This window comes from Cheilinus undulatus, linkage group 22 (assembly GCF_018320785.1).
Source record: "Cheilinus undulatus linkage group 22, ASM1832078v1, whole genome shotgun sequence".
In the NCBI taxonomy this organism is placed as follows: Eukaryota; Metazoa; Chordata; class Actinopteri; order Labriformes; family Labridae; genus Cheilinus; species Cheilinus undulatus.
The window spans coordinates 15,045,287-15,064,959 of NC_054886.1; the positions used below are offsets into that span (position 1 = coordinate 15,045,287).

A 19,673-nucleotide genomic window follows, 5' to 3' on the forward strand; every position below is an offset into this window, starting at 1 on the left:
GAAAGGGTTGGGCCTGTTGACAGAGACAGTGGGGAAAAACCCCAGAGCACTCATGACTATTGTGCTGCTGGCAGAGAGCTCACACCGCTCAAGAGAAACCAGATTTACATCTGCCCTTCTCCAAACCTGCTGCACTTTTAAATGGCTACAAGTGAATTAGATTAAGTGGAGAGGCTAGGTGACGGTAGGAATTTCCCCCAGCCTTAAAACATACAGCAAACATTTTCATAAAGGTACAAAAACTGTCCAAAAATAAAGCATTATGAGCTTTTAATGCACCACTTATCTCAAAATGACATCCTAAAATTAAGTCACATCAGCCTAGCATTATCTGCATTTATCACTGCAAGCCGAGGGAAATTACACTGGAGGATTTTTTTAATTTCATATTACATAACACCCCCGTGGTTGAGTCACAACATGAGTGATGTGCATTAGAAGCTTCTTCCTGGTTTCTATCAGCCTCCACTCCTTAAAAGACTGAAACAATGAAAGGATTTGGTTTAGCCAAAGCTGCAACTAAAGACAATGTAGATGACGCACAAAGCTTTATATTGTTCATATATTGAGCTTGTGTTTGTGAATAGCAGAGACTAATCTTCCATGTAGGTTTTTTGTATGTTTTTATATCATTTTTGACAAAAATGCACAGAGAAAAGTGCCATTCATGTCACACTGGTGTTTCTGATATTTTTCACCACTTATAGGACCTGGCACACAGCAAACTCATTAAGTTTAAGAGTTTAGCATGAAACCGTCATTGCTAGAGAGCAGGTGTGAACATACAGTAATTTCACTGCCCGATAGCTGACCTTGAATCTCACCGTCACACTGGAAAACAAGTCATAACAAAGCACCTCTGTATTTACTTCCTATTAACCTACTGAAACCAAACCAAACATGGATTGATTGAGTAAGGTCAATAAGAAACCTGAGTAAATGTTTGATTTGGAGTTTCTTCACTTCATGTGCTGCTGTTGAGAAGCAAAGTGGGAAAGTTGAAAAAGTTTTATAAACCACAAGATTCTCATTTTATTAACTCCTACTTTTGATGGTGGTCATTACTGTTGTAGTAGTCGTCCTCCAGCTGTGTCTCAATTCAGGGGCTGCATCCTTTGAAGGGCACATTCCAAGACTGACTGCAGTGTCACCACAAGGCCGACCTATTTTTAGACTTGCTTAAATACAACCTCCTTCACAGTCAAACCAGCGCATACTTTCTGGGCCCACAGGTTTCTAAATGTATTGTTCTCTAATTAAAACAAGATGGCAGATATATGCATCAGTGTAGAGTCCGTTTAAGTGTAAATAGTTGGCTTTAATCAAACTAAATAGCTATTAAAATAAATGTTACAAAATCCAAAGAGGTCTTAAAACGTCAATTATCTTTAAACAAAATAACAAGTTAAATTACATGATGTTAGTTTTGTTAGCTAGCTGCTTGTTGCTAGCTGTCAGGAGCAGTACTTTTTGACACAAGTGTAAGAGCAGAAACAGCTGCTAAAGAAAGCATCTACGTCCTGAGACAAGGCAGTCTCATTTCAGTTCAGCCTATGTTGGATGTTCCCTCATAGCCTGCGTTCTTGCCCCTGAATTGAGACACAGTGTATGAGTTTTCTTTGTATATTTCCATCTACCTACAGTAGTCTTATTCATAAAGCAGCCACAGCCATTCACTGAATCATTTCAGTTCAAACTCTGATGGATGCATCCTTCATAGCTTGCATGCTTGCCCTGAATTGGGACACAGCTTCAGGTGTTTTTCTGTATTATCTCCTTACAGTACTCTTTTTTACAAAGCAGTCACAGCTATTCACTGAATAAATCAATACTGCTATTAATACACAAGGGAAACTAAAGGGCACAACGCATCATCAAAAGCTTGCTCTCATTCTGAATTTATCTCATTCATATTAATCCAAATAGAAGTCTTAATGGGAATCTGTTAAATTAATAGTAATGTAAACTTAAATCCTTCAGCTGCTGCTTTATATCTAAACATGCATCTTGCTTCTCCTAGAAGGAAACAAGAGTGACCATGATGCATATGTTTATGTGTAAATTTTCACATCCCATTTCAGTAGGCATTGATTGCACTTTGGGTTACAATTAACCAACTCTTAACAACAACAACAACACAAGTTTGTTTGGCTGCCCTGTAAACACGCACAACAAAATACTGCCACAAGGACAGAAACCTTTTGTAGGTCAATTCATAGATTAACATCTGCGTGGTACCCTCAACAAAGCGCTGTAGGATTTCTTCACAAGACTTTGGGCTATTGCTGATACAGCATGTGCAACAAAGCTTTAATGTAACCACATGACAATCTTGAAGAGATATTTTGCTATTTTTGAAGTTGGGTTGTATAAGTTGCTTGGCAATAGTTGGCAAAAGCCTGATTTCAGCGTGTGTTGCTCTTTCAAACAGGACATGCATGAGGAAGTTAGGCTATACAGTGCTACAAAAGGGTACAAATGCTTTAATTATAGTACTAGTTATTAGTACAAATTATTCATAGCTGACTTTGTAATCAATTTTCAGACAAAAATAAATGCTTTATAAAAATAAAAGCATTAATTAGACCAATACATTGATAAACGTTTATGATACAAGCCAAAACAAGCTTCTCTTCTGTCAAGTTATTGTCCCTTCTCTCCTTTATGTTGCTTAATCTGTTTTCCATATCCTCAGATTAATCAAAGCCTGCTTGAGCAATAACACTGGGTGTGTTCTGTATATGAATGGTAGATGCCTCACATCGATGAGTCCATAGATTTAATAAACACATTAAGCTGGCTGTAATCGTGTGAAACACCACGACACATTGTCTCACAGCTGACTTGTCTGTAATGTCAGATTGTATTTCAACACCAAAGAGTTTCTGAAGTTGCCTGGATGTTTTAGGCTATGTTCACACCGCAGGCCTTAATGCTCAATTCTGATCTTTTCTCAGATCTGTTTTTTTTGTTTGCCTGTTCACAATGCAGTCAACTTCCAAAAGATCAGATACATATCTGATTTAGAACCACATACAAAAGTGGCCTGAATCTGATTCTAAACAGTCAGATTCAGTGTGACTTGCGCTGTTCACACTGTCAGAAAAAAATCAGATACAAGTTACATGTGAGCAAAAAAATCAGATTCAGGTCACTTTCAACTGCAGTGTGAACGTAGCCTCACTCTGACGTCCTCACCTCCCCCCAGCTCGAGGTCTCTCTCGTTTTCCTCCACGCACTCCGCCTCCTCTCCATCCTGGGCCTCAGTGGTGCAGCGGTAGCCCTTCCTCTTCAACACGTGGCAGATGACGACCCCGAGCAGGCCCAGGAGGAAGAAAACAGGAACAAGGACGAACGCTATGTAGTCTGGGTTTGACCCGCTGCCTCCACCTTTATCTGTAACAATTGTTGGACCCGCTGGAATGACAAAAGTAAAGAAAAAGGATTAGTTTTAACAAAAGGTAAACAAAACACAAGATGATATTAGAATGCCCTTGATTGCAACTGGATACCGTCTCTGAGCAGCTGAGGGATTTAAATGCCATCAGCTGCAACATGAATGAGATTTCATGTTCCTTTCCTGGATCAATCAAGCCTGCTGCCGTCTCTGCCCTCTAACCGCTCCTCTTTAACAGCTTTCAGTGATGAGAGTGAAAAGGCTAGATAACCTAGAAGTACTAAATAAATACAGCAAAGTCCAAAGGGAGTGTATTCAAGCTCGCTTTAATGATTTCACATGCTACTACAGAAGCATGGCTGTTCTTTTACAGTGACTAACCGCAGCAAAAAGAGCAAAAATACTATAAATTTTACAACTCAGGTTACCTTCTCCCACTCCCATCTGCCCAGCCACCCACACATCAGACTTTAGACCCATCAGGGTATCATAACGCTCTTTGGGAAGGGAGCAGGAAACAGCAACAGATTTCAGCATTCTGCACCATTTTATGAAAACTAGACTATTCAAGACTCATTTAAAAAAAATCTCTGCTGCAGAAGTCAACAAAGCCTATATTAAGTCTTTAACATGTTGAGAGGTAATAAACAGCTACGCATCAGTAAAAGGGATTTGAATTTTAAGTCAAAGAGGGCCCCTATGTCATTCTGATTTCTTTAAGTGGAATATCTGCACTAAAGCACAACAGCCATGGACATTTCTGGCAGATATTATTGTCAAATATCTTAAGAAAAAAAATAATACTATGGCCACTAAAGGGAGCTCTTGTGTTGTGAGGGATATAGACATTTTCAAATAGGATTATTAATAGAAAACTCATCAATTTAACCATGAAAAACTACTCAAAATACTCAACACTGGTTCATCTGTATGCTTATCAGGATACATGAGTTTTAAACATCATTATAATATTAATTAATCGGGGTGTAAATCACCATTTTCATCAGGATATGATACCATATGTATTCTTAGGACAAAGATGCTTTCCTTACTTTTATTATATTTTGCCAATTGCTTGTCCCTCTCCTGCTGATCTGTTGTGATAACCAAATTTCCTCCAATGTGGATCAATAAAAGTTTTACTTAACTTAACTTATAAGGTACTTTAAGATCCATTTGAATTAGGAATCAACGGTAGACATTTTAGTTAAAACATGCTGACTTCAAAATATCCAGCATTTTAAGGACCACTTTTCTTTCCTTTCATGTGCTCGGATGACTCTAAAGCACTAATATGTGCCTTTTTCTCACTATTTCATAATCATGACTAAGTCTTTTGGCCTCGTCCTGTTTTGAAATTTCTCTTGAACACATTTAGACACATATGAACTTGAATAGGTAATTCTTCTCTATATCAGCCCTTTATACTTTACATATTAACGGTGCAGTGTGCAATATTTAACGTAAAAGCACTCTGCAGACCAAAGTTGGTAAAAATGGAACATGATATTTATAAACAGGCCTATCTAAGTTAGTTTTTAATCACCTGACTGGATTTTAAGGAGCACCAGTCCAATTTCAGTGGAGCCCTGGTTAGCCCAGGCTACCGCTGGCTCCACCCTGGTCAGAATGAGAATGACGCTACATGTACCTGAGAATTTATATCGTTGTCTCAGTTTAAGCCACAAAAAAAGAACATTGATGCATTGTTTTGTCAAAATGTTTGTTCACAGGTTTTGCACGGTAGGATTGTGTAGTAATGAAACCAAACCATACCCTTATCTAAATAAATTCATACTGTCTTCACAAGCGATCATTTGTTTCTGTTTATTTATCAACAGACAAGTGTAGCTTTGTGTTATCTTCCCGGACGAGCTTCCAAGGTAACACAAAAATATTTTCGTCTGTCGATAAGAGAACACAGACGAAATATACACTACAGTTAAGCGTGAGCCTCATGTTCTAAATTTTTCATTAATGTGTTAGATTTTGGCAAATGAAAAATGGGCCAAGGGCCACATTTTGCACCCAGGCCATTGGTTGAACACTCCTGACTTAGAATAAGCTAGATAGTCTGCTTGCATGTTTCTGTAGTATCGCAAAAGGGACCAAATAACAGAAAACGTACTTTTTTATTCCACTGGTTAGTACCACCAGAAGGGTTTAGCAATCTAGAACAGGGAATATACCGAAAATCTATCAAATTTAATTATTTATAAGACCCTCTTCAAGACCCTCTCGGTTTTTCTTAAGACCCAGTTACACTGGTGACACAGTTATGCATGTCTTTTTTGCAGATTGTAAGATAGCAATTTCGCAATATAGTCAAGAAAATGCAGATATTTGTTTTTGTAGTATGTAAATCAAGCTTTCTTTTAGAAGCTATCTAGCATCTATTATCTCTAGTATCATTAAGACTCTATGCTAGTATTACAGCAGGTAAAAGCTTCACTGCAAAGCTGCTTTTTATTTGCCAAATCCTGTTACAGATAACTATCTTGTCATGAGCAGGCTCATAACAGAAGGGGGGGGGGTGTAAAAAGAAAGCAGCTGTCCAGCTTGAATTACAAGGAGGGCGGGCGGCTTATATTTTAATTATAAATTCAACATGAGACATTAGACTATGATCAGTATAGTAAAGGAGGTATGACACAGCAGACTGTCCTCTTTGTTCAGCTGTAGAGCCTTTATCAGACAACATTCACTACTTCAGCCATAGATAACAAGGAGAAGTGATTTTTATCTGTAAACAATCTTGCACAGTGATCAAATACAGATAAAAACGCAAATGTAGTTGTCAAAAAAAAAGGCGGGAGACCTGTCCTGCTGTAGTCTATGGTCGAAATACAGTCAAGAGAGGAGTGGGTATCACTGTCATCCTCTTACTCTCGGCTGCTAGCTTTCAGTGACTACAGTTCAGCTAGCTTGTTTGAAAGTTAGGGATGACGCATGGCTGGGCTGAAACTGTCAGCAGGTGTGCAAGAATTAAAAAATAATAGCATAGCTTATCGTTTGTTTGTGAGCTCAGACATTAAAAATAACAATAACCACAATCCCATAGAGTCACAGCAATGTCTCTGACTGTAGGAGGCCACTGTTGATTGGCATTTCCACAAATGTCACTCTTAGCAGTAGTTTGAGGGAATTACAATGGATTGATGGATTCATTGTGCATGTCTCTATATTTTGGACCCATTTTCTTCGGACTGATAGTGTCAGAGGTCAAAGGGTGAAACATGACCTGTGTGGAGTTAAAGGCGAGAGCTCCCCTGGCTCTGCTGTTTGAGCACCACGTGAGACATTCCAGTACAACACACAAGAGAGCTTTTGTCTGTTCTCCTGTGTCCATCAGTATGTGTGAGAGAGAGACACAGTCATATAGTCAGTCAGGGAGTGTTAGAAGTATGAACAAGTCTCAAACGTATCCAACCACATGCTCCTAACAGTTTGAAGTGTACCACAGTGCTGTGTGTTAGTGCGTCTGCATACCTAACATGTGCCTCCTGATGCATACAGGCATCTGTGCTCTCTTATTGTCCCGGTCCTCTGGTGCACCAGACTGAAAACACACTGTTAGAGACCATTGTCTGCCTGCTGACGTTCTTGTGAACGGCTGCTGCTGTGTGCATGTAAAGATCAGCATGCTGACACAATCCCATCATGCCTCTTCTGCTGTCTCACAAGCGATCATGTGAGAGTAAGTGGGGTTGTGATAGGAAGCTTTGAAAGACAACAAATGGGCTGTAAGGAGTCCTTGAGGATGATTTTGGAGATGAGTCATGAATCTCTTAGCAACCAAAGCTGGTGACGAAAGTCTTCAGCGGGATAGCTGAGACACATGCACAACACAGGTGCAGATTTAGACAGAACTGTTGCATGAATGTTCTTTCCTTATGAATTAAAAGCAGCTTTTAGGCTTTGGTAAGCTTTGATGAGATTTTGTGCCACAGCTGTGTGAGGACACATTTATCATAGTAATGCTTCACTTTAGGCTGTGTGAGTCCTGCATACAGGTGATTCATTACTAGATTAGATGCTGCATGTATGCTTCTTCTCATCACCACTGTAGCATGCCAGTGTTATTCTCCAGTATGTATAACACTTATTTGCTTTGCTAGCTCAGTCTTGTTGTAACTAAGATATCTGCTGAAAACAGTATCTTTCTGTGAACAAATTTAGCCACCACAGCTTTAAATGTCTCATGTGCTAGCTAGTACAGCACTGCATGCCCTTCTTACTTGCACAGCTCATGGAGGGGATGTTTCAGTGTGATTTTTATGAATATACACAAATAAAGCAATAAATACTTCACAAACCTAAGTATTGAGCAAGAGAGATGTGCCTCCAGCATTAACAGCCTTCATTTACCAGGATGCAATGCACTTGAAGTGCACTGATTTAAAGCAAGAGAGACTAGCAGCTAGCTGGAGTAGAGTGTAGTTTTTTTGGCCAAGAAAACATGAAGAAACAATGACAGTGCTGGGGAAATGACAGATACTGCAGCTGGTTTCAATCTACACACCAAAGACAAAAACAAAGCATCTGCAACCACTGTTTCAACACTTTCTAACTTTCTCTTGTTTTAAAGCTGGTTTTCTCAAGTGAATAATCTTTCCTGGCTTTGTTGAACATCAGTGAAAAGGATGTTGCAAAACAAGCAAATAACGTAAAAAGAAGTGTAAGTCTGACTCACAATGTTATTTTAAAAGTAAGACAAATATCAGTCAGACAATTTATCGTCATTCAAAGTTTTCTGATACAACTATTGAACTGTAGGTGAAAAAGATGAGTATTCATATTTGTTGATGATATAAAGTTCTCTGAACAGATTTCTAAGCCAATATGAGTCACCACATCACTAATTCATGACTCCTCATGGTGCCACTTTGAAATCAATGAGGGTAACATAAGAGAAGAGGACAGCACCACAATGTCTGACATATAAAGAAGTTAAGAGATGAAGAGTAATAAAGGTCAAACTGACAGCAAATTGTGGTTACAAAATCATGACCTAAAACAAAGAAATGCAACATAATGTAAAAACCCACAACATTATGTAACCCATAAAGCAGTCACATCATAATTTCACAATACAGTGTAAAACAGCATAATGAAATGCAACACAGCTTAAACCCCAACTGGTTCGGTTTAGGCGTTTAAATCCAACTGGTTAGGTTTAGGCATTAAAACCCGACTGGTTAGAGTTAGGGTCAGCCTGTCGGCAAGCGGATAGAGCTGAAATTTCGTCGTGGGTAATATACGTCACGCCCCAGCGTAGAGGTCCGCCGGATCGGGCAATATACGTCACGCCCCAGTGGAGAGGTTTCCCCCCAAGCGGAGAGGTTTCACCCCAGCGGAGAGGTCTCCAACCGAACGCCCCAGCGTAGAGGTTTGCCCGAGGGCTGCAGCCAGATGCCTCTCCATCATCCCCTTCAATAGAGCAACTGAGTTCAAATTTGCCATATGAACCAAAATCATTTAGAATTTATTTTTTTTAATTATTTATTCCTAGTTTTATTTATCTAATACGATGCTTGTTTGAATAAAGAGTGATTTATTCCTTGTGTTTGTTTAACACATTAGATGGGGAACCTATAAACAATCGCATATTAAAATTGCAATAGCAATATAAGGAAAAATAATCGCAATTACATTATTTTTGCTAAGCATTCAATCCTAGATGCCACACAACACAACACCACTTAACACGATACTGTGTAAAGCCATGCAGACTAACATCAATGCAATCATGACAAAGTAACCAACACAATGTAACCACACATTTGACGGAACCAAGCGACAACCTCTGATCCTAAAAAGTGAAGCTAAGTATCCACTTGAAGCTGGCTGCAGGAACATTGGAAGTCACATGTCCCCTCACTGAACAGGGGGGTGAATTTATTGTACCACAGTCGTCTCGATTATACTTAGGAAAAAACCTCACTGCGCACTGATTGGCACGTCTCATTTGATTGAAAGATAGCTCGACGGGCAGACGCTACCTTTCTGTCTACCAGAATGCTAGCTAGCTTAGCTGACAGGAAGTTGAGCTCAGTGGGCGGGCTCTTGCCAGCCATTAGGTTGATTCAAAGTTGGAACAAGACAGTGATTTCAATGTGGAGGCTGCAGTTTGAGTCTGCCTATTGTAATCAAACAGCTGACGTCACACAGGATTTGCCCAATTCTTTTTATGGATGGATCATGAAGTAATGGTGCACAAAGTAATGCAAAACAAAATCAAGCAAAAAAAAAGAAACACAACACAAAGTAACAGCCAAATGTAACCAAGTTACACAACACAGTGCAACACAATGCAACATAAGGGAGGGAGAATGAGGGAGAATAACTCATGAGTCTTTTCTTTTAATGCTGCATCATGTCTTGTTGTGCCATGCTGATATAATGCGCTGTAAGGCTAATGTTACATATGTAATGTGACATAAAATCTTGTTTTATCATATTTTGCCATACGTCAGCCTGCCCTCCCACACACACACACATACATACACACAATGTCGAGAAATACTCAGGAGTGACGTGCATGTGTGAAAAGCACTTATGAAACTCACCCTAGGTGTTAGAAATATATACAAAGTGTACATTACATCCTGTGTTACACACAAGGTTGTGTGATCTAATGATTCTCTGGGATTTGTGGTGAGGTCAAACAAACACTATCTGGGCCAAACAGCCTGTAGATTTAAGAAAACATATCAAGTCGGCCATTGCTGCTGTCCTGAGGATTGATAACCTTGTAAAGCCGATGGATTGGCAAAACTCCATGCAACAGATATATGAAGCGGTCCATGTGGAGTGTCAGGTTAGAGGACTGTATCAGGTAAAACTGAATAAGATAACTGGCTCTTTGCCAAACTCTCACCACTGAAGAAGGGTTTCTAAGAAGCACCAGCCAAAGTATTTCTGCCTGCACTGTCAAATTCTTCAGCCGAAGCATCCACTGGAGCCGAGCCTAGGCTGAATAGGTCAGCATTACTGTTGTAGTTGTTTAATTTCCTGCAGTTTTATGGGGATTTAAAAGGCGAGTTGTGTCTGCCTGAACGTTATCGATGTCTCTCCTGCAACACCAACTCTTTCAAGGGATGATGTGAAATCGATCCCTGGAAGAACGCATCAGCGAGAGAGATCTGTGCTCAAAAATAACTGAAGAACAAAACCCATAGACAGATTTTCTTCTTACTTCTTGCTAATGCATATTTTGAGCCTTAACCCATTCATTTTTGGACCACTTATTTTTATGTACCTGTAAATAAATATACCTAAGCTATCATTATAGGCAAATTCAAATGACAACTTCTCTTCATCTATTATAATATTTAGATCTTAAACAATATTTTCCTGCTGCCTTTGTCAGCAGCTAATTCAAATAACCTGGCAGCGCAACAGTGCCAAAAAGGAAGACAGAAAAGAGGATGTTCCTTTCTGCTGATATCAGCATAAGATCCCATGACAGGAAATCACAAAATGTCTTCGAATGGCATTTTGTTTTACTTTACTTTCCAGATTACTCTAAACTTTTGGAATCACGTCACAGAATATTTTGAAGGAAATCAGAACTGAATGTGAGACTTTTACCCATTCATCTTTAACTGCCAGCTACATTCTGTCAGTAATCTGACCCTTCTCTAGTTGTAACTACATCACTCTCCTCTATGGACTCATCGAAGGAAGCAGAGAGAGGATGTGGGATCTAGCTGGCATATCTTTGCTGACCACTGCTAAGCAAGTCAATAACATTTCCGTCCGTTAACAACAATGTCTATTTAGGTATTAATCTTCAGGAACAACAGAAATATTCCCAAAGAAATACTCTAAATCAATCTATATATACTTTTTAAATGGAAGATCTGGGACAGGAAGCATTTTTTTATAAAATTCTTCTGAAGTTCCTACGTGTTTTCAAGCTTTTCCTGACTAAAACTTTCCAAACTCCTTTGAGGGTTCTTTCCAGCCATATTTGTGTGCATATGCATCCCAACATGGAAACAAACAAGGCTTTAATATGGAACTGCCAAATCATCCCACACATGAACTAACTATCCACCATGGTGTGATCTTATGTCTGACATCTGTAGCTAAAGAGAATGTGAAGTCAGAGGTAGAGCCACTCATCATGATAAATGGGTATCAACATACTGTCAACACCGTCTATGGGAGGTTTTCCAGATGGATGTGTGAAACTTAGTTTCCCCTTAGAATGACACTTTGCTTGGGCAGTGTTAAAGTCCATTCTGCCTTGCCTCATTATGTATCTTTTGTTTTGTTCCTATGCTTTTGACAGTATGCATCAGCAGTGCGTTGTATAATCCAACAAAATAACATCACTCGCCTTTTGAAATGTTTCCATAATCATAGCAAGGGAGATGCATACATGAACGCTTATTATTGATGAGGTAGCATATCACAATCATCACTCTAGAGTGAAGAAGTACACGATGATATTGGCGGGAAGAAGCTGTGGAAAAATGTTGTAACAACGAGATATGGACTTTGTTTTTATCTGGACACATCACACCTTAATGAGTGAATTTATTAGAGGGATGTGCCAGTGGACTTATATACAAATTCTTAAAAAAAAAAAGAAAAAGAGCTCTGCAAATATGCCTGGGCAAACACTGATGTCACATCATATCATATCATCTCACATTATATTAAAATAATATAATATCACAGGCTGGGAAATTAATCCATATTTAGATTAAAAAGCAATATGGCAGTTTTCAAATCACAGACCTGAAATGTGTCATAATACCAGTTAATCATATTCATACAAGTGTTAATTCTTTAGAATAGTGTACAACAAATCCTACTTTCCAAGTTATTTTTGTAAGTTTTTCTGATTAAAAATGAGACTGAAAATAAACTACTCATGCCTTCAAACAACATTTTTATGGATTTTGCAATACGAGTCAAAATGAGGGATGCCTGCGGTCAAACGGTTAAATCTGTGTATCAAATTAGCCTGTGCAAGATTTACAACTGGGTAAAACTGATTACCTATAATTACTTATAAACAAGGGCTTAAAACCATGCTATTTGAAATTGTTATGAAGCCTCTCGCCACTAGGAGCCGCTGTAGTTTCAGTTAATGGCTGCTGCCTTCCTTTTAGAGCTTTCCCCCCCCGGCAGGTCGCCAGACGTAAATACGAGAAGCTTAGCATTTAGTAGTAGGAACAGCGCAGTATAATTTTATTGAGCATCTCAAAGCAGGATATCAATCTGCAAACAGGAATGAAGGCTGGCAGAGCTAGCTGCTGATGTTAGCCTACCCCTACAGGCTCACATCATACCTGCTGACACAATGACCCTGTGGTGAACTTGTTGGTGAAAAAGTCATTTAAATGGGCATTTAGCTGAATAAGGATTCAGATCATTAAGGGGTATAAATACGGTATCCTTATTGATAAATCAGCAACCCCCCTCTCTACTGCTCAGCACAATAAAGTGTTACATCATATCTCTTTGTAATGTTACGTGGTATTCAAAACTTCTCTCTCCTGCAAGGGAGCAAGTTGTCATGAGCTGGGAAAACATAACACCTGGTTGTCAGTCAAGCATGAGCCATTAACCTGCTGAAAAAGTGACAAGGAACACAAATGATTCAATGACTAAAGCACATCAGGGTAAGAATTTGTGGCCTGCAGCTCTACAGTATGCTAGGTTTAAAAGGTTGTCTGTGGTTTCCTCATATTCAGGAAATCATGAGCAGCTAAGAAAGCAAATTGGAGAACCGCTGACATTAACTCACCACATTTTAGGGACAGCTCTGCTATCTCAACCTCTAAGCATTTATCAGCTATGTGAGTGTCATGAGTGGAAATGAAACCTCTCTCAATCGCTGTCTCACTTGCTGTGTGATCATCAGAGCAAAGGTGTCAGATTGAGCGTGTGCAGGTATCTCTGGATTTATTCAGCTCTGCAGGTTAGCAAGCAAGCACTTGTTGTGTTGCTTAACTGCATTCTCATGCTGCGTTATGATCAGTGAGCGGAAAACTCAAAGTATACCCATACAATGAGACGATGCTGTGCCCAGCTTGAGAGCAAAGATACTAAAAAAAAAATCATAGAGAAGGGCAGCAGGAGGTGCTCAGATTTCAAACCTCTATTACATTAAAACAGAAGTAAACCTCCTTATTTTGTCGAGCAGCATTATGAGGACTAGCAGTTATTGACTTGCAATGCTTCCAGTCAAAACTTAAATCGTGCATCAATTAATCATGACAGTGTCTCTGCTCTCTCTACATGTGAGGCAAGAATAGCTCCTAATTACCTCAAGACTGAGCAATAAAGGATCTTCCTGCTGTGGCCGCTTAATAATGTAGCTCCATGTGAGTAAAAGCACAGCTCCAAGGACTTCACTTGTTATGTAACCTCATCAATATGCGAGTGATATGAAACCGTAATTGTTCAACTCAGCTGCAAATATGTGTTTGGAAATGTATTTTCCTCCTTCCAAACGGCCCATTTGAAATACTGCGATAGAAAAAGGAAAGGGAACACTGGCACCCTAAAAGTCCAATTCCTTCTAATGACTATTTATCTTTATTTCAGGACCTTAAACACAATGAAAGATGATTTTTTTTATAGAGGTGCACAATACTTTCACCATAATATCAATATCAGCAGAAGGCTCTTTATGCAGGAATGGGTATCATTAAGTTTTTTTCCAATATCGGTGCTAAATCAATTCTTTTGAAAAAGTGCCAGTGTCTGAACAGTTACTGAATCGATCCTTTTAAGACAAGAACCGGTGTGTTGAAAGTCAGCAGCTTAACAAAAGCTGGCTTGTTATTGATTCATTCAGAAATAAAGTAAAGAAAAACAGGTGTTACTTTCTCACATAACGGATTTCATGAATTTCCTTTGGACAGGTGTGGGATCACATTAGGGTCACATTAGTCACGCTGAGACACACAGATTGAATCCTTCTGAAGAGACCTGGAGTGGAATCATGCTGCACCACCCAAACTGAGGCACTGATTTTTGGTTTGTTATTTGGTACAGTGGGTATCAGAGACATTGGTACCGGTACTACGTTAATAAGAAGCAAATTACTGGCAGTCAATATATCATCAAAGGATGTAAATATAAGTAGTAGGGATGTGCACTATAAAGAAAAGTCACAAGAAAATTTTAAGAATCTAAGAGATGGACGATGAGGTTCACCTGCATTGTTAGCTTGATACTGACACATAACAGCCTGGCATGCCAGATGGATTTGTTTCACACATCCATTTGGAAAACCACTCACAGACAACGTTTGGGAAAGGGTAGAGCCTTTGAAAAAAAACTCGGATGGTGATTGGATGAACGTTCTGTCTGTCACATCTTTACAGGCCAATCAGAGCAACAAAAAACATGATGCAGCCGCCACCAAGCTGCCCCCCTCCCGAAGGAGTAAACTCTGCAAACCATGGCAACTGTAGACACAGTTGCTGTTTTAAAATTGGCCTACTACATACTCCTGCCAAAAGCAGTATGGAGTATGTACTGCGCACTGTGTACTGCGTTTGACAGTAGTATGCAGTATGACTGCCAGTCGGACGTTATTGTGTAGTATGCTTGGCCCGGTTTAGCTGGTTTTCGGTATACAGAAGTATATCATACCATGGTCAATATTAAACGACGCTACAGTGTTTTCCATCCATTTACGAACAGAAAAAAATCTGGGAGGTGTTTTTATTTGATTTTTCGGGATTACTATAGCTGTTGTTTTTAGCTTGGCATGTATAGTGCAGTGAAAGGACACACATGACAGCACCTTTCTGGCCGTTATGAGCCATAACGGCTAAACAAAAACAACAGTGACCCTATTACAACTTATTTCACTATAGTGCATGTTAAAAAGGTAAAGACAAAAGGTAATGGCACTTTTTGTAACCGTCAGCCGCCCTGGTTAAAGTTCCGCCCCTCTACACTACTACGAACTCTGACCCGGTGCTTTGCATTGTGGGTAACAGTAGGCGAAGCAGACTGGTCCGATGCATACTGTAAAATTTTCCCGAATCAGTACGTCATCCGGGTATTTTTGGCATACTGCAACTTTTGCATTTGTTCACATACTGCATACTACATTTTGGGCAAATCAGTTTGCACTGCTAGTATAGTAGCTGAATTCGAAAACAGCCAGTGTTTCCCCAAGCGGCAACCTCCCGTCCTGAAAAACAAAGCCAATGCGGAACTGCAAAAAACTGTAATACTGTGAGTGACCACTTGAGGCTGGCAGGAACACCGGAAGTCCCGTCTGGACACGTTAAACAGCCGTTTTTTACACTAGAAATAAACTGGTTTACAGCCTGGTTCAAAAAACCAAACATGTCTCATTAGCTAATGTCTTCATGTGCTCTCACTGTACGGGGTTATTTTTTTGTACCACAATCATTTAGATTATATTGAGGAAAAACCTCACTGCGGACTGATTGGTGCGTCTCATTTGACTGACAGATGGCTTGGCAGGCAGAGGCTACGTTTCTGTCAACCAGAATGCTAGCTAGCTAGCTGACAGAGAGTCGCACTTGGTAAAGAAAAAAACTCACTGCTGTTCTTTGATCTTCTTTTAACTAATAAAACTATACGTAATAACACTTACGCTTTAACAGCATCCACGCTAATCTCTTTCGCCATAATTGCACCGGCCTCTTGTTGTTGCTTGCTTACGTCACGACTCCGTCATGCCTGAAAGTACTGCCCCTGTTGCTGATTGGTCCTGTCACTTTCTAACTGGGCCCAAACAGTTCAGATGGCAGCTTTGCAAGAAGGACCCGCAAGTGAGAAACACGGAAACAGGCGTATCTATCTGCTTTGCAAGGTTAGACACATAATGGAAATGGCCTTTAACCCTGTGACTAGTGCAACAAGGATGTAACCTCTGTACATGGGCTCCTGCTCTACCACCTGAGCTAAACTGACACCCTTACCTTTTTGTCCAATAGATTATTTTTGTGACACTTCATAAGTAATGTAGAACCTTTCTCTGGGTCCTGACCCTGTAGTTGGAAAGCACAGACCCGGCCCACAATAAGTCCTCAAACTGTTAATAAGTGTCAAGCTTATCTGGTTATGCACACTGCTCTGAGTGGCAAAGACAGCTGATGCTATTACAGACACAACAGTATGCTTGCACTGATATAGATGGTTGTGATTCTTCCAAGTAAGTGTTCAGCATGACTTGTTCTAATTAAATGAAGACAGGGACTCAGCCTTGGCTTTCCACAAACCTGAAGACTTTTCTGGACTCTTCGTGGAAAATGGAACCAGGTCCAGTGTTTTGAAAGGTTGCAGAGAAAACCAAAGCATTATCAGCATAGATTAAAATACATGTCCGACAGAATGTTTTTTAAGATTAGATTTTTGGGCTTTTTCCCTTTTTTTAGCTAAAACAGCTGAAGAGAGACAGGAAATATGGGGGAAGACATGCACAAAATAGCACTAAGACCGGGAATCGATCTCGCAACCAGTGCATTGAGGACTCCATGGTCTCCTCTACCACACTAAGCAGCAGGCCACAAACTTCATGCTGAGTTTTGTGATAAAATATTAAGATTAAGTCATTTTCTTCAACTGCAAATTGTGTCTTCAAACAAAATCTCCATCTCAGATAAAGTTTCCTGTCATTCAATTTACTTTTATTGTTGTTACTGTTGACAAATTGAGATTGTCACACAGTTAAAAACATTTTTTTTAAAGCGTAAAAAAAGATATGCAGATTTTTCAGCATCAGGAAAGAAAAAGAACATTTCTGGCACATTTTAATCACTTTCACCTCCTGTGAAGAACCTTCATAAGGTTAACTAATAGATTAGACTGAATGCCGATGCCTCTTTTTAATCGACAAAAAAAAATTATTAAATTAGAATTTTTGCATTTATGCAATACAAGTGATGGTTCGAAGACATTGGAACAGGATAATTTTCAGAAAACACTGCCTACAAATGTATAGAACAAGATCTGCAAAGCTATAAGTCCCAGCATGTTCTTTAGGGGGCGCCAAAACTGACACGACTGAAAGCTTCTCACCGCAGCTTTAATCTGCGTTTGCATTATCATCACAATAAATTAATAGAACTACAGATCAATCTGTGTAGCTATTGAATGACACCAAACAAATAAATTCAATACAGTGTCACTTTTTTCTCTCCATAACTTGGAAGTTGAAAAAATAAAAATATTAAGGAATACTGAGTAGAAAAGACAGCAGATATGATTCAAATAAACATCCTTTGTTGTGCTTCACATTATCACTATTTCCTTTCTTTTCTTGAGATCATTTTGGAGCACATTTTCAGTGACATTTAAGCTGGCATGGCAGTAACTTATCATACCCCTGCATCAATATATTCCTTTCTGTGGAAGTCTGATCAAAAGATGTGCAGTCTATGACAGCAATCATGTAGATATTTATAACTTAATTTATGGATATAAGTATGTGAAAATAATGTTTTGGACATGTATAACACATGGCCATGTAAAAAAAACAAAGGAGATAACAAAAGCATCTTGCACCTGCCTTACTCACTCTTGATATGATTCTTTAACATGATTAGCCCTTTTATACCACAATGTCATCTGTTTTGAGGAGCTCCAATATGAATTATAAGGACTTTTAAATAGCTTTTTAAGATTTTCAGGACATTTCTTTACGTCTTATCCATAACTGTAACATATTCATCCATTTTCCAGCTTTTCAAGGAGACACGGGAACCCTGCTTATCAAAATCATTCAGTTTGTTCTTGTAATTTATGTACAAAAAAAAACAATTTTGACGATGTAATTCAAGCAAATAAAATAAGGACATGTTCATTCCTAAAAATACTACTGTAACTCATTAAAAATGTCTTCGTATACAGTTTGGGCAGCTTCATTGACGCACCATACTCCAACAGAAACGGAAACTGGTGGCAAGTGCTTTTTGTGAGGCGCTAAGGTCAAAAGTTAGCCTTAGGTTTTGCTTTGAAACATGGGCATTCGTTATTTAATGCCTTTATAATGAGCATTTATATATATATATACACTATCAAATAAGACGTATACTGTGTTAACCTTATTTTTCTCTTTTTTCCAGATGCTCAACGTGTATCTTCTTTAAAAACATCACAGCCAATTTCTGAAAACCCCCTCAAACTTTCCTCATGCTTTGCTAATGATAGTAGATGAACAGTTCGGACTTTGACTCAATAAACTCTAGCTTATTTTAAAAAGAGCACACTTTTCTGTGAGAGGGAAGAGGAGAATTATGACAGTGCAGCACTGCTGCACTTTCTCATTTCTACTGTCCAAACGTTGTAAAAGAAAAAAAAACTTACGGGAGACGGCGGGTGTATCAGCCATTGACGGACAGGACCGCAGATGGCCGGTGGGTCCGAGAGATGATGCTTCTGACAGGCGGTCGATGAAACCCCGTGAACGGTCAACCGTAAACCGTGGCCAAACTAAACTTAGGGACGGACTTCTTACAAACATCAACGCATTTCCTAATTCTTAAAAACTGGATACGCCCTAATCTTAAAGTGGTACTCCCTCAGACAGAGAGCACAACACAGGAAGTCAAGCGAGAGGATGCACTGGCTGCTACTTCCGCATTCATTTGAAAAATGGCGGTTTCAACGGTGTTTTAAAATCAAAACTCACAATTTGTTCATGAACTTCCTGTCCCTTTCCGTTTAATTGGATGCTCCTGTGTGAAAACTATCAATTACCACACTAATCTAATTATTTTTATTATGAGTATTTCGATAGTTAAATATAAAACGTAGTTTATTAGTTTGAAAATTGAAAGCTAGCACTGTAGCCAGTTGCTCCTTTTAATCCCTTAAAAAACATATTTTTTTTCCAGCCAAGTATTCCTTGCATAGCGTAAATTAAGTATGATAGACTCAAAGGTCCTGACTATAGAGCTTCTTCGTAATAGTCTGATTTAATCAACAACAAACTTTAAATAGAAAATTTGTAATTTAGACCAACAAGCTTAAAGTCATCTGTTGCTAACTATTTGGGGGATTTTTCTCTTTATTTCTCTTTTATTTTCAGTAGATCATACAACTCTTTTAAACAGATTCCGTAGTTTTATTTGCATTTTTGGCGCTGTTTTTACCTGTTTTAAATCTATGGTGCTGTCCATTTAATCTCACTAGGAAATTCCAAGCTGACATCATCAGAAATGCACCCTGAACCTGTAATTCCCAATTGGAAAACCTCTCCTGGGTTATGAGCTTCAAGGAAATGGTATGCATTCATCTCAGTTATGTTGTCATTCCCAGC

At 39.1% G+C, this 19,673-nt stretch overlaps 1 protein-coding gene across 3 annotated transcripts in view; it reads right to left on the minus strand.

Annotated features, from left to right (window-relative positions):
* rell1 (RELT like 1) overlaps positions 1-18,888 on the minus strand; it is a 41,089-nt gene extending 22,201 nt beyond the window's left edge. The window contains exons 1-2 of one of the 3 annotated variants that reach the window (XR_005991490.1): positions 18,719-18,888; positions 3,199-3,417 (exon numbers count right to left, since the gene is read on the minus strand). Coding sequence is in view for 2 of the 3 variants with exons in the window: in XM_041780008.1 (XP_041635942.1) it covers positions 3,199-3,417; positions 18,719-18,875 (376 nt within the window). In the remaining variant the exon portion in view is untranslated. The remainder of the gene's footprint in view (positions 1-3,198; positions 3,418-18,718) is intronic. The other 2 variants (XM_041780008.1, XM_041780007.1) reach the window with 2 other exon arrangements.
* Positions 18,889-19,673: the final 785 nt, after the last annotated feature.